General features: G+C 41.1%; 1 protein-coding gene across 2 annotated transcripts in view; it reads right to left on the bottom strand.

Moving 5' to 3' along the window:
• Window positions 1-2,008: 2,008 nt before the first annotated feature.
• Window positions 2,009-12,603, bottom strand: part of Wdsub1 (WD repeat, sterile alpha motif and U-box domain containing 1) — a 46,847-nt gene continuing 36,252 nt past the window's right edge. Inside the window, exons 10-11 of one of the 2 annotated variants that reach the window (XM_027420365.2) lie at window positions 9,484-9,624; window positions 2,009-2,591 (exon numbers count right to left, since the gene is read on the bottom strand). In XM_027420365.2, coding sequence (XP_027276166.1) covers window positions 2,434-2,591; window positions 9,484-9,624 — 299 coding nt within the window. In that variant the 3' untranslated portion in view covers window positions 2,009-2,433. Of the gene's footprint in view, window positions 2,592-5,938; window positions 6,832-9,483; window positions 9,625-12,603 lie in introns of those variants that run through there. The other variant, XM_035446869.1, reaches the window with a different exon arrangement.

Here is a 12,603-nt window from a genome sequence, read left to right as displayed (position 1 = left end):
AGACCAGGTCTACTTTGGTATGTTCAATAGGCATCTCAGCCTTTGGTACCAGGTTTGAAACTTAACAGTTGCCAGTTCCTAGGGACCCTATTTCTTCTTCTGATTTTAAGGTACCAGGCACGCATGTGGTGCAAATATACAACTGCAAGCAGCCTGTCTACGCCATTTCAAAAATACATGAAATAAAATCATTTTTTGTTTTTGAAAAAGGTGGTCCTGCCGGGTGGCGGTGGTGCACACCTTTAATCCCAGCACTCCAGAGGCAGAAGCAGGTAGATCTCAGTGAGTTTGAGGCCAGCCTGGTCTACAGAGGGAGTTCTAGGACAGCCAGGGCTACACAGAGACCTTGTCTCAAAAAACAAAGTTGTAGGGGATGTTGTAGCCACACCTGCTTTGGGGCTGGCTACAGGTGTGCCTGACCACTCCTGCGAGGGCGTGGTCAGGGTGATGTAGGTAAGGTTTAAGAGTGAGGGATGCTCACGTGGCGGGCCCTTCTTTTGCTTTCATCTTCGGCTTGCTGTACTTACTGCTGCCCCGCCGGCTGGCTAGGTCGCTCTGTAAGTAAGGCTTTTCCCTATTAAGTTCCCATGTATTTTTACCTGACTCTGTATTGGTAATTTCCCACATTACAAAGTCCCTTGGTAACCCTGCCTGGCCTGGAACTTACTATGTAGACCTAGCTGGCCTCCAGCTCACAGATTTGAGGCCTGTACCACCATATCCAGGTAAAATAAAACCTTAAAAATGATCTTAAGAAGCCAGACATACCAGTCTCAAGTGAGCTACGGAAAGAAAAACTAATAGAGTTTGATTCAGTCAGTCAGAGATGTCATTAATTAGGCTGGGCATCGTCTGATGACACACTGTCATTTCTGCATTCAGGAGACAGAAGCAGGAGAATGGCAACTGTCAACCAACTTGTGCCATGTGGCCAGTGCAGGGCCAATCTAGGCAACAGAGCAAAAACTAGTTCTCAAAAAACCAAAAGCATAAATTAACAGACAAAAACCAACATTTGAGATGAAGGCAAAGCTGCCTTAGATAAAGAAATCAGTCTCTGTGATGGTGAACATTATGTTTAAAAGTTTAAAATTACTGTGCTTAAGAGAACTATAAAACAAAAAGACCTCTAACCTGTAAGCCCTATCCGCCCAAGGACAGATGACTTCCTGGAATTCTGGGGCTGTTCTTGTAATCGCCTTGTCTTGTACAAACCTTGTGTTTTCCCTTCTGTAAACAGTCTTGCATGCCCCTGACTGCATGTAGGCAGGAAATGTGCCCTTTTACATCAGGATATGTGCTTGCCCCTAATTGCACAAATGCAAAAAGTACATGCCTTGTGAACTGTGTCCTTTATAAACGCCTGACTAGTGAGATTTGGTGCTGCATCTTGAAAGAGCTCTGATGTAGCCCTGGTGCCATTGTTCTGTGATCTGGGGCTGTTCAAAGATTCACCAGTCTGACCAATAGTAAATAAGAGACTTCATCAAATACCGGCCATGCCACGGATACTGGCCAGGTCCATACCTGGGCTTCCCAGAGTATGGCCTATATTTCTTAATTCTAATGTTCTTAAATGTGTTATGAGTGTTTGGGGGCCTGAGTGAACAGGACAAGGGCTAAAGACACAGTGTTCTGCTCCCTACCCTGACAGTTTGGGTTCAGTAAGCCTCCCACTGATGGCTCCACTCTGGGCAACAACTCATCGGGGTTCTGAGAGGGCAGTCCACACCGTCTTCTTGAACTCAGTTCCTGTGTAGTAGATGCAGGTATAGTGCTGGTGGGGTAGCAGGTGCTAACTGTCTGGATGTAAGTTCTCCCATGCTGGGAATGCCTAAGAATTCTAAGTTGTAAAAGGAAGATGGTTTGCCACTTGATATATTTCAACAAAGTTAATTTGACTATCTGACCTAGTTTATATCTGAGGTTTAATAATGGAGAAAAAAATCCTTATACTACACAAATTTAGAACCCAACAAAATTGCTATTCAACATGCATGGAGTGATTTTTTTCCAATTTATTAAACAATTTACAATTATATTATGAAAACTCTATTATAAAGGTTCTTACAAACCTTTCAGGTGGCTGAAAACTATTGAATAGCTGTTATCCAAGATGGAAACATCCATAGAATCTAGACTTCTCAAGGGTATGGATGCTATTGGATGTGGGCTACATCTAATAACATTTAGGCATTGCGATAAAGTCACAGTAAAGTTTTATTTCTACACATTTTCCCATTAGTGCAAAAATATTTCCACTTATATAGAAACAGCAATGACATGAGATGTATAATTCTGTGTTGTAAGAATAATAATTAACAGTTTTTAAAGTAACTGAATTTAACATATCCTTTCTATTTTGCTTTTGGAATGCCTGGTTAGCACTGAATGACATCACTGAAAAATGTACCCGATACCATATGAACAAATTCATTTCTGATGTGTCTCTAGCCATCGATTGATGGCCATTTTCAGAGTCCTGTTTGGTGTCAATATCAATGAAGGAAGAACCAAGTTTGTCATGGGGCTTGTGCGTTTCTTTTTGTGGATCCAATTTTCCATTGCTTCTCTCTCATAGGAATAGCCATCTGAAAAACAAAATACATTGCTTCAGGTAAAGAATAGGAACTAGGATTGGCAAACAAACTGCAATATACAAACCAGGGTAGCTATTTGATTTGTTTCCATTTTTTATTTGAATTAGAAACAATGTCAATCCCAGTTCCCTCTCCCTCCCCTCCTTCCCTACCGTACCTCCCCAACTAAAACCCTACCTATCACATAACTGTTGTGCTCCCAAGCAGCTATTTGAGTTAAATGGTCTTGCTTTGCCTATACCATGTCTAAAATACCTTAGCTACAACAGCTGGCTTGTACCCCTGTAGGTGTACTAAGCTTGGGGTGTGCTCTGTCAAAACACAACAGCTGAGACCAAGGCCGTGTTGAAATTCAGAAACTATGGTGGGAAAAAGGGGTAGAGTGGTGTGAAGATAAATTTTGGTAAGGATGAGGGAAGAAAAGAGCCTTAGGAGTAACTCAGCAAAACCCGTCACAATATCAAACTGGAGTTAAAGACGACAGAAAGAGATGGCATGGAGGAGGAAAATCACGACCATTTTTATGTCATGTTTGTACTCAGCGGTTTGCTTTCTTTCACACATGTGAAGACTGGAGTCTCCAAGGTGGACAAAGGGATGCAAACCCATGAACCCAGCACTCAGGAGGAGGCCAGTGTGATCCTGGAGTTTCTGCTGTAGTAAGCTTCATTGTTGAACTTGTATAGTTTTCACCCAGACTGAAATACTCAATTCTCTCTGCTAAATCTACAAAACCCGTGACTGTTGAAAAGATTGCCATTTTTACTATGTTAATCCTATCTATCTAGGAGCATGTGGGAGATCTTTCTGTTTTCTGATGTTTTCTTTGATTTCTTTCTTCAAAGACTTACACTTCTTACCATATAGGTCTTTCACTTGTTTGGCTAGAGTTACCCCAAAATATTTTATGGTATTTGTGGCTAATAGGGGTGATATTTCTCTGATTTCTTTCTTACCCCATTTATTATCTGTATATTGGAAGGCTAATGATATTTTTTGAGTTAATCTTGTATCCTGATACATTACTGAACATGAAATTGAAAGAATTCAGTAGTAGAATTTTGGGTCACTTATACATACTATCATATCATCAGCAAATAGCTTAAGCCTCTCTTCCTCCAATTGGTGTAGTTGGGGGCTGTGGCTCTGGTGATGATTGATCCTCTAGGTGCAGGCAGGGCTGAGGTTCCAGTGTTTGGACAGTTTCTGGAGGCTGCAGCTGTTGCCACAGCCTGCTGCGCTGGTGCTGACTCTCTCTATTTTATTGCTAAAGCTGCATTTCCTGAACTTACCTCATTCCCATCGCATTCACTGTTTAGTGATAAAGTATGTGCAGTTTAGTATCACTACTAAGTACTATTGTCAGATCCATAATGACTAATTTCTGGGCCGACAGGATAGAGAAACATTCTAAGTGTATTTTAGCTCAGGTAAAGGACCTTTTAAAAATGCCTGTCATCTACTGCAGTAACAAAATACTTTGTGTTGCCTCTGGCAGTGTGTACAAAAAAAAAAAAAAAAAAATGGCATCTAGGGAGGCTTTGCATTCAGAAGCTAAAATTTCTGTTTGGGAGTTTCAAAGTCTGCTCTGTTTCTCATGTCCGTCTCCTTGCCACAAGTGTGCTACTGTGTACTTGCCTCCTACTGACTGGAGCTGCTTTGTGGGAACTGCTGCTGACAGCTGTGCTGGCCACATTTACCGAGGTGAGGTCTGTGGTGTTAGATGGTGTTCTTCTGTTTTCCTGGGATCTGGATCCTGGCTCTTCAGACCCCCTTCTTTTAGCTGCAACTGTTTTGTTTCACACTGTAGGTAGATTATGCTGAACTTAGCTCAACCTTTATCTCTATGGATCACAGATTCTTTCACTACAGAAACTGCTTTTAGGAATTTCTTTTCCTCTTTTCTTCTCGATAATGTTTCTCTGTGTAGTCCTGGCGATAGGGGATGTCCTCCTATATTCTGTGAATATATGTTTCTCTTATTGGTTGGTGACTAAATGCTGATTGGCCAGCAGACAGGCAGTAAGTATCGGTGGGCTACTAGACTAGGAGGATGCTGGGAAGAAGGATACAGAGAGGAGTCCAGAGAGATGCCTAGTAGCTGCTGAGGAAGAAAGTGGCTTGGGCATCACTGGTAAGGCAAGACCACATGGAAATACATAGATTAATAGAAATGGGTTAATAATTAAAAGAGAGCTAGCCAGTAAGAAGCCTGAGCCACTGGCCAAACAGTTTATAATTAATATGAACCTCTGTGTGTTTATTTGTGACTGAAGGGTGGAGGGAACTGGCAGAAAAGAAACTCAATTTTCCTTTTTTTTTTTTTTTTCTTTTCTTTTTCTTTTTCAAGACAGGGTTTCTCTGTATTGCTTTGGAGCCTGGCCTGGAACTCTCTCTGCAGACCAGGCTGGCCTCGAACTCACAGAGATCCGCCTGCCTCTGCCTCCCAAGCGCTGGGATTAAAGGCGTGTGCCACCACCACCAGGTCAAGAAACTCCATTTTCTAATGGTCCCCAGATGTGAGGCAAGAATTTCCATGTAAAACCTGACAAAAGCTTAAAAAGGGATTTTCAAAACAAAAGAACAGAGGCAAGCATGGATTCTTGGTAGCAGCAGCTTCTGTAGTGGGCTCTGTTTGCTAGAGGCAAGCAGAGGCAGGGCTGCTATAAGAGAGGCTTCCTGATTCAGCATTAGCAGCAAAAACTGCAAAGCCCTGCTACCAAACAATTAAATGGTGTTCATGAGCAGCTGGCTACATGCTTCTTGGTGGTGGCATGGACCTAGAAACTCTGAGGAGTTGTGGCAATAAGAATGGGCTCCCACCAGTACTCTGCCATGAAGTTAATCTCAGAAAGCCAAGGAATAGGGAGGGGCCAGCTGCTGGCTTTAATCTTAGCCATCCTGTTTAGCAAATCAAAGCATCATGGTCAGAAAAAGATAGCAATATACAGCAAAGACTGATTCAGACAAAGGAAAAACCTCTCAGCGAAAAAGAGACAGGTGGATCTCTGTGAGTTCAAGGCCAGCATGGTCTACAGAGTGAGTTCCAGGACAGCCAAAGTTGCACAGAGAAACTCTGTCTCAAAAAACTAAAAATAAAAGAGAGTTAAAAAAAAAAAAGCCACGTAAAGATGGGAAATACACAGAAAGTCTAAATACTGTATGTTATTGTGTTGTCTTTGAATTGTTTGACTGCTGAGGAAGGATCAACAGCTGAAAAAAGACATTTGATTATAAATGCTGCTGGATTAATCCAATCTATATATTTTGAAAATGTCTTGACTTCAAAATTTAAGTCTAAAGACATGTAACTTTGGAAGAAAGAGGTTCTGCTTTTGTTTCCACAGAAGATGAAAAGCTGTGGATTCCTTCCAGACTAACATGGTTTGATCAAGCAGTGGCCCAGGTGATCCAACATCCAAAACTGCTGTGAGGATGCAGCCTTGAAGACTACAACAGGTTTGGCCAGGTTTCTGGGTTTTCTCAGGATCCCCTTGGGATTGACAGTGCCCCCAGGAAGCAGTTTGGAGAGAACTATGCCCCAATTCCCAAACATTGTTTATAAATGTTTTCATTTAAATGGGGTTGGTTAGTTATTTTTGTGTGGGAGTAGAGTGCACGTGGAGGCTGGAGGACAACTTGTAGGAGATGACCCTGCCTTCACCATGGAAGTCCTAGAAGTCAAACTCAGCTCATCCGGCTTGGCCAGCCCTATTCCCTATTTTTCATTTCATATGTTCCCATTCCTACCCAGTCTTGAATTTCTAGAGGGAAAGCTGATTAAGTGTACCTAAAATTTTTTGCTACATTATTCCTTGAATGAAGGTATTTTTAAGAGTGATAGCTGACAAGCATGCAGGCTTAACACTGAAAAGTTGAAACTGACAGATTTCAACCTAATGCTTTTCTAATGAAGAGTCCACGAAGAACCATGAAAAATGTTTAATACTCAAAATGCAGTTGACCATACTTAATTATGAAGGAACTATGACTTATATTCACCCTACACAACAGGCTTGATTTCCATTGAGAAGACTTTCCAAGGTCACGCAGGCGCAGGTGTGAATAACAGTACTGGGACGAAAACCCAGGCAGGCTGGGCCCAGATTTATGCTGATATACTACATGCTAAGTCCAACTTCCAGGAGTAACTCAGGAAATGAAGTTTCAATCAGTCTCAGTGGGCAGGAAACAGCCTTAGTCGATGGTCTCTGAAGGTCGTCTAGAGAGGCTTAAGAAGAAAGGGACCAACAAAGCAGACATTCTCCTATAGAAATGCTGCCCAAGAAATGCTTTAAAGCGATGCAGGAATTAATTCAGTGCACTTGAACTCAACCAGAGTATGATTCCCCAATGTGGGGGCTCTGAACAACAATCAAAGTGGCTGGACCTGGGATAGTGGATTCTTAGTATCATGAATTCTATGCATGAACTTTTCTTTTTAGAAAAATCAGTGTCCGTCAATTATGAATGAAGCAGACCTGAAAGGAAAAGGACCCAGCAGAGAAGAATTACCCTGTTCATCTTTTATAATCTTAGTCACAATATCAGCCTTTCCATTATAACACAAGGAAATGGTTCCAAGATTTAGGAGAGGGTAAAAAATGAACAAGCTATGTTAAAACTGAACATACCAAAAAGGCAAATGATTGGAAAACTTATATTTAAATAAACTAGTGATGCTGATCAGGACTTTAAAAGAAATAAACCAGTATTTTAATCCCCAAACTAGGAATGGAAGGAACCTCCTTCACCTGAAGGAGGACAGCCAGCACTGCCTGAAGCTGAACGGCTGGATGCCTTTCCTCTTGGGAAAAATCAAGGTCAAATGCCTATTCTCACCATCTCTGTAACTTTCTACTGGCCATGTTGGCTTGTGTGATCAGAAAGAAAGAACCTACAGGTGAGAAAGGAGCAAAAGGCAGCTGTCTCCTGGCACTGATGCAATCCAAATAACATGCAAAGAAAACCTACTCTATGCACCTGTTACTATGGATGTAGCAGTCACAGGACACAAAGCCAATATTCCAAACCCAATCCTATTCCCACATACAAATGCAATAAAACGTGTAAAATCACAGAATTAGAAAATACGAAGTAATTTTAACAAAAGAAAAACTGTAAAATCTGTATAGCAAAACAGCACTGCTAGGAGAGAAAAGACCCACATAACTGGCAAGCGATGTTCCCAGTTCCTCTCTGGATTAAACACCATCCTAATGAAAACTCCAGCAAGCTGCTGCCATGAAGAAAACAACATTACATCTGAGTGTAGGAAGCAAACCTGCAGACTCATTCACTTGACTCGAGACCCACTATAAAGTAGCAGTAGTCAAGGACTGACTGACACAAGATCGGACATAAAGACAACACGGAGCCTGGGAGTCAGCCATCAATGGACAGCCAGCTGCTTCAGGGGAAGAACTTGTGAGTGAGTGAACGGAGACAACAGGAATCCACCAGGAACAGGGGAGACGTTTTCATCTCTTACCGGATTCAAAAATTAGCTCAAAATTAGCCACAGGCCTAAAAACTATGTGTCTGGAGTAAAACATGCTAAGTTCTGGAACCTTGGACAGGCAGGCTTCTTAGAATTAAAAAATGACTCAAGATGAAAAATGGTACAGAGGACTCCATTGAATTAATCACGTTTTTCAAAGACACCACAGAGAAAATACATACATTGCACTGCCTGACAAAAGACACATGGGAAAACAAACTGATAATTCAGTACAAAATGAAGAAAGGGCGAGAGGATATGTACTATGGAAGAAACAGTAGATAAGCCTAGGGAAAAACACCTCATTGTGGTGAGGACTAAAAGTACAATGGGCACCACTTCATACATGTTGTTCAGGATTAGAACAACTAGCAACACCAGCTGCAAATATGGACAGAAACTGGAATTCTCAGTCATGAACTTAAAATGCTGCATCCACCCTGAGAAACATTTTGACAGGTTTAACATGCACTTAGTAAACAACTCAGAAATTCCACTCCTAAATATTTTATCACAAGACATGAGTTCTGTCTAGACAAAGATATGTGCATGAGATGTCTTGACAGCTTCAGACATGATAGCCCATTGCCAGTTAATGGGTAAATGTATTGTGGTATACATACTGCAATGCAACCCTATCCAGCAATAAAGAGGAATGGATTACTGGTGTGTGCAACAAGACAAATCAATCAAAATCACTCTGCTGAGCATGTCTGTATACTAGTGCAGAAACTGATATCAAAATCTTTACATTCTGATTTCTTAATCTTTAAAGTGCATGACAGACACAGCAAAAGGTAGGAGATCTAGGCAGTCATCTCAAATCTTGAGGGCTGGGGAGATGGCTCAGTGGGTAAGGGAGCTACCACTAGTCCCCACATAAAAGCCTGGTATGGCTATGCATGCCTGCAACTCCAGCACTAGAGGGAGAAACAGGTGGATCCTGGGAGCTTACTGGCCAGCCAGCCTAGCCTAATCTGCAAGGTTCAAGCTTCCAGTGAGAGAATGTGTCTTAAGAGGGAATAAGGAAGACAGTGAAAGAGAAAGACACCCAGTATCCTCCACTGTGTACATGCACACCTGCGCGCACACAGTTTTTACATCTGGTATCCACATAAATTTAAGTGAAATTTCTACACTTAATCCTTTTGTCTCAATTCTAAATTTGTGGTGTCCAGTTTATTACAAAATAAACTGTACAAAATATACAGTGTATAGTTATTTACTTTGCATCTAATGTTTTTTAAAGAAAAAAAAACCTACTTATGAGAAACAAAATGGGATTTTGAACACAGCCTAAATTTAAACACACTTGTGCCAAGTGCCCCCTCATCCTCTATGTAGCATGTCACACACCCTGAGCCAGGGAGTCAGAACACATACCTGATGCGATGACGGGGTCCTTCATAAGCTCTCTAGTTATTGGACAGATAAACTCATCAGGGATCCCAGAAGAGAGGGAGTCTACTCTGGTCCTGAGGTCTTCGATGCTCCTCAACACTTTGCTACGCAGCCCTAGGGATTCTAAAAGAGTATGTATTACATTTAGGCAGCAAGTGAAAATCTGTAAAATGAAATATTACTAGGAAGTGAAATAAACTTTCAAAACTTAAGGGTGTGAGACAGGTGAAGCATAAATAAAGCTGGAAAAGAAATTTGTATTAGTTTTCAACAATGTGTTAAATAGTCAGCCTTCTGTTACTGGACACAATACTCAAATGGACCAAAAGGTGGAAGGGTTGACTGTGGTTCTGTTTTTAGTCCATGGATGAGTTGGCTCCACTGCCATTTTAGCCTGTCAAGAGGCAGAAGAGAATAGTGGGAACACTCAGTGATGATGCCACTTGCTTCCTGGTATCTAGGAAGCAAGAGGAAGGGAAAGGAAAGGATACCCAGTGTCTCTTCAGGGGGATACAATGACCTAGCTTGATCCCTCTAAGTCTCAGCTCCTAAAGCTCTGTCACTCTGTCATCTCCCTGCAGTATCACAGACTGGCACTCAAGCGTAACATGTGGCTGTTGAAGCATGTACATCCAAACTCTAGCAACCTGGAAAATGGTATTTTTTTAAAAATGCCTTGTGGGCTTTTATTAGTTCTCAGAAAGGAAAAAAAAATCAAAAAGTGAAACCTCTGGGGAAGGGGGAAGAAAAACTTCTCATTCCTATTTATAAATGTATGATTAATTATTTCAATATATGAATTCTGACCTACAGTAGTTTCTTTGCACTTGCCATTCTAAATTTCTACCAGTTTATCTTCTAAGCTCCAAGATCCACAGCACTGTGCAGTCTCCCAAAGGCTATGACAGTAGTATTTACAAATGCAGATTCACAGATGCCTTAAAACACCTCAACATCAGGATGGATACTCCTTATTTCTTAGGTGAACCCTGACTCTGGACTCCTGGAGAACAGAGAGACAGCAGGTGAGTTGCAGAGCTAGGGAACACGCCCACAGTGGCTCCCTTTATTCACACCCTTCTCAAGTACCTGGGCTTTCAAGACAGGATCTTACTATGAGGCTTTTCATTAGCAACCTAGAAAGTGGTTTAAACTCTTTGGTTAAAACACTAGATTGAGAAACTCATGTTTAATAGCCCTTTATCCTACATTTACAAAAGGCCTACTGCTGAGAGGCTTAACAGTGTTGTCTCTTAGCAATTGTGTCAAACATGGTGGACACACTTCTTTGGCCTGTCACATTCCAACACACTTTATAGCATGGCTACTTCCATAAGCTGGATGCTAAGGGAATTCAGATTTCAACAGGCATTAGGAATCACGAAATCAAACTGCAGGCCAAACATTTCTGCATGTAAAAAGCAAACGTCAGCATATCTGTCAGCAGTTTGCTTTTTCTATCTTCAATCCCCATTCCAATTCTGTCTCGGCCAGATTTACTGTTTTACGGGAAGGGTGTGTTTCTTAAAATTCAAGATGAAAGGAAATCCTTTGTAGCTTAAAACAATATTTGAAGATTAAAAGTTATCTTCTATAATGACGATAAATAAAACAGAACATTTCAACATATTTCAGAATGGCCTTGTATGTAGCCATCGCTGCCTGTAATCTTAGCCTCTGAGAGGCGGAAGCAAGAGGATCACGGGCACAATAGATCCTAACATAATACTAAAATATCAGGTATTTTAGAATGATGGGAAGGACCAGATGCTCCAGTGAACATATTTTCTAATTCTGTTCCTAAATTACTGCATTTGCCAATTTTCCAAACTGTAAAGCAGAATATTCATATGTTGAAACCTATCACCATTGCTTCCAAGTCTTAGGCCAATTGCAAGTATGAAACATAGTTACAAATAACATAGTGGTGTTAGAAGTGGGGCTTTGGACAAACAGGATCAGAACCCATATAAATAAGAGACCCCAGAGAGTGAACTCATCTATTTCATTAAGTGAAAGTACAGTAGGAAAGGCACTGTCTGTCCATAAGTCAGAAATTACTCCTGACTGGACACCAAACCTGCCAGTACTTTGATCTTGGACTTGACAGAATGAAGAAATCAATTTGTTATTTATTAGCTTACCTAGTTTAGGGGATGTTGCCATAGCAATCAAAATACTTAGGCAACAACCTAAGTCATCAAGGAAATGCAAATCAAAGCCTAAAGGAGAAACCACAACTACTGGATGGTGCTAATAACAAAAGCAAACAAGTTTTGGAGACACTAGCCTACCTAGTTTGGCAGATGTTGCCCAAGCAATCTAAATGCATTAAGGAAACAACCTAAGTCATCAAGGAAATGTAAACCAAAGCCTAAAGGAGAAACCACAACTACTGGATGATGCTAATAACAAAAGCCAACAACTGTTAGAAACACTACCAGAAACTGGAACTAGAGCTTCTCCTAGTGGGGATATGGAGAAGCTCTCCCCCATGCTGAGGGGGTATGGAGAAGTCCTCCCCAATGCTGGGGTTATGGAGAAACCCTCCCCTATGCTGAGGGCTATGGAGAAGCTGCCCTCCATGCTAGTAGGACTGTATAATAGCAGGGCTGCTTTGGGAAACAACCTGACAACTCCTCCAGTGTCATGCAGAGGATTTCCCTATGACCCACCAATTCTACTTTGAACAAATATACAAGAAAACTGAAAAGATGCTCACACAAAAGCTTGTATATGATTGTTCAGAGGAGGATTATAAATTATATCTAAAACATGGAACTCTTCCAAATTCCATCAGCTGATGACAAGCAAAAAGAGAAAGGTTAGACACAAGAGGCCACATATATTGAGTACTGGTATAAAATGACAATAATAGATAGGTTTGTAAACAAAATACTAGTTCCACAAGCTAGAAAGAAATAAGGTATGGGATTTCTTTTAGCACTGATAAAAATGTTTCAAAATTAAGTAGTGGATTGTACTACTCTGCGAACGTGAGTAGAACACACACACAACATCACTCTTAAAAGAGTCATTTTCTACTGATGAAATAGCTCCATCAATCAGCTGTCACATAAACATGAGGATCTGAGTTTAATA

The sequence above is a fragment of the Cricetulus griseus genome, chromosome 6 (assembly GCF_003668045.3).
Source record: "Cricetulus griseus strain 17A/GY chromosome 6, alternate assembly CriGri-PICRH-1.0, whole genome shotgun sequence".
NCBI lineage: Eukaryota > Metazoa > Chordata > Mammalia > Rodentia > Cricetidae > Cricetulus > Cricetulus griseus.
The sequence above is the reverse complement of the archived record's forward strand: the minus strand, read 5'-3'. Positions and strand labels throughout refer to the sequence as shown.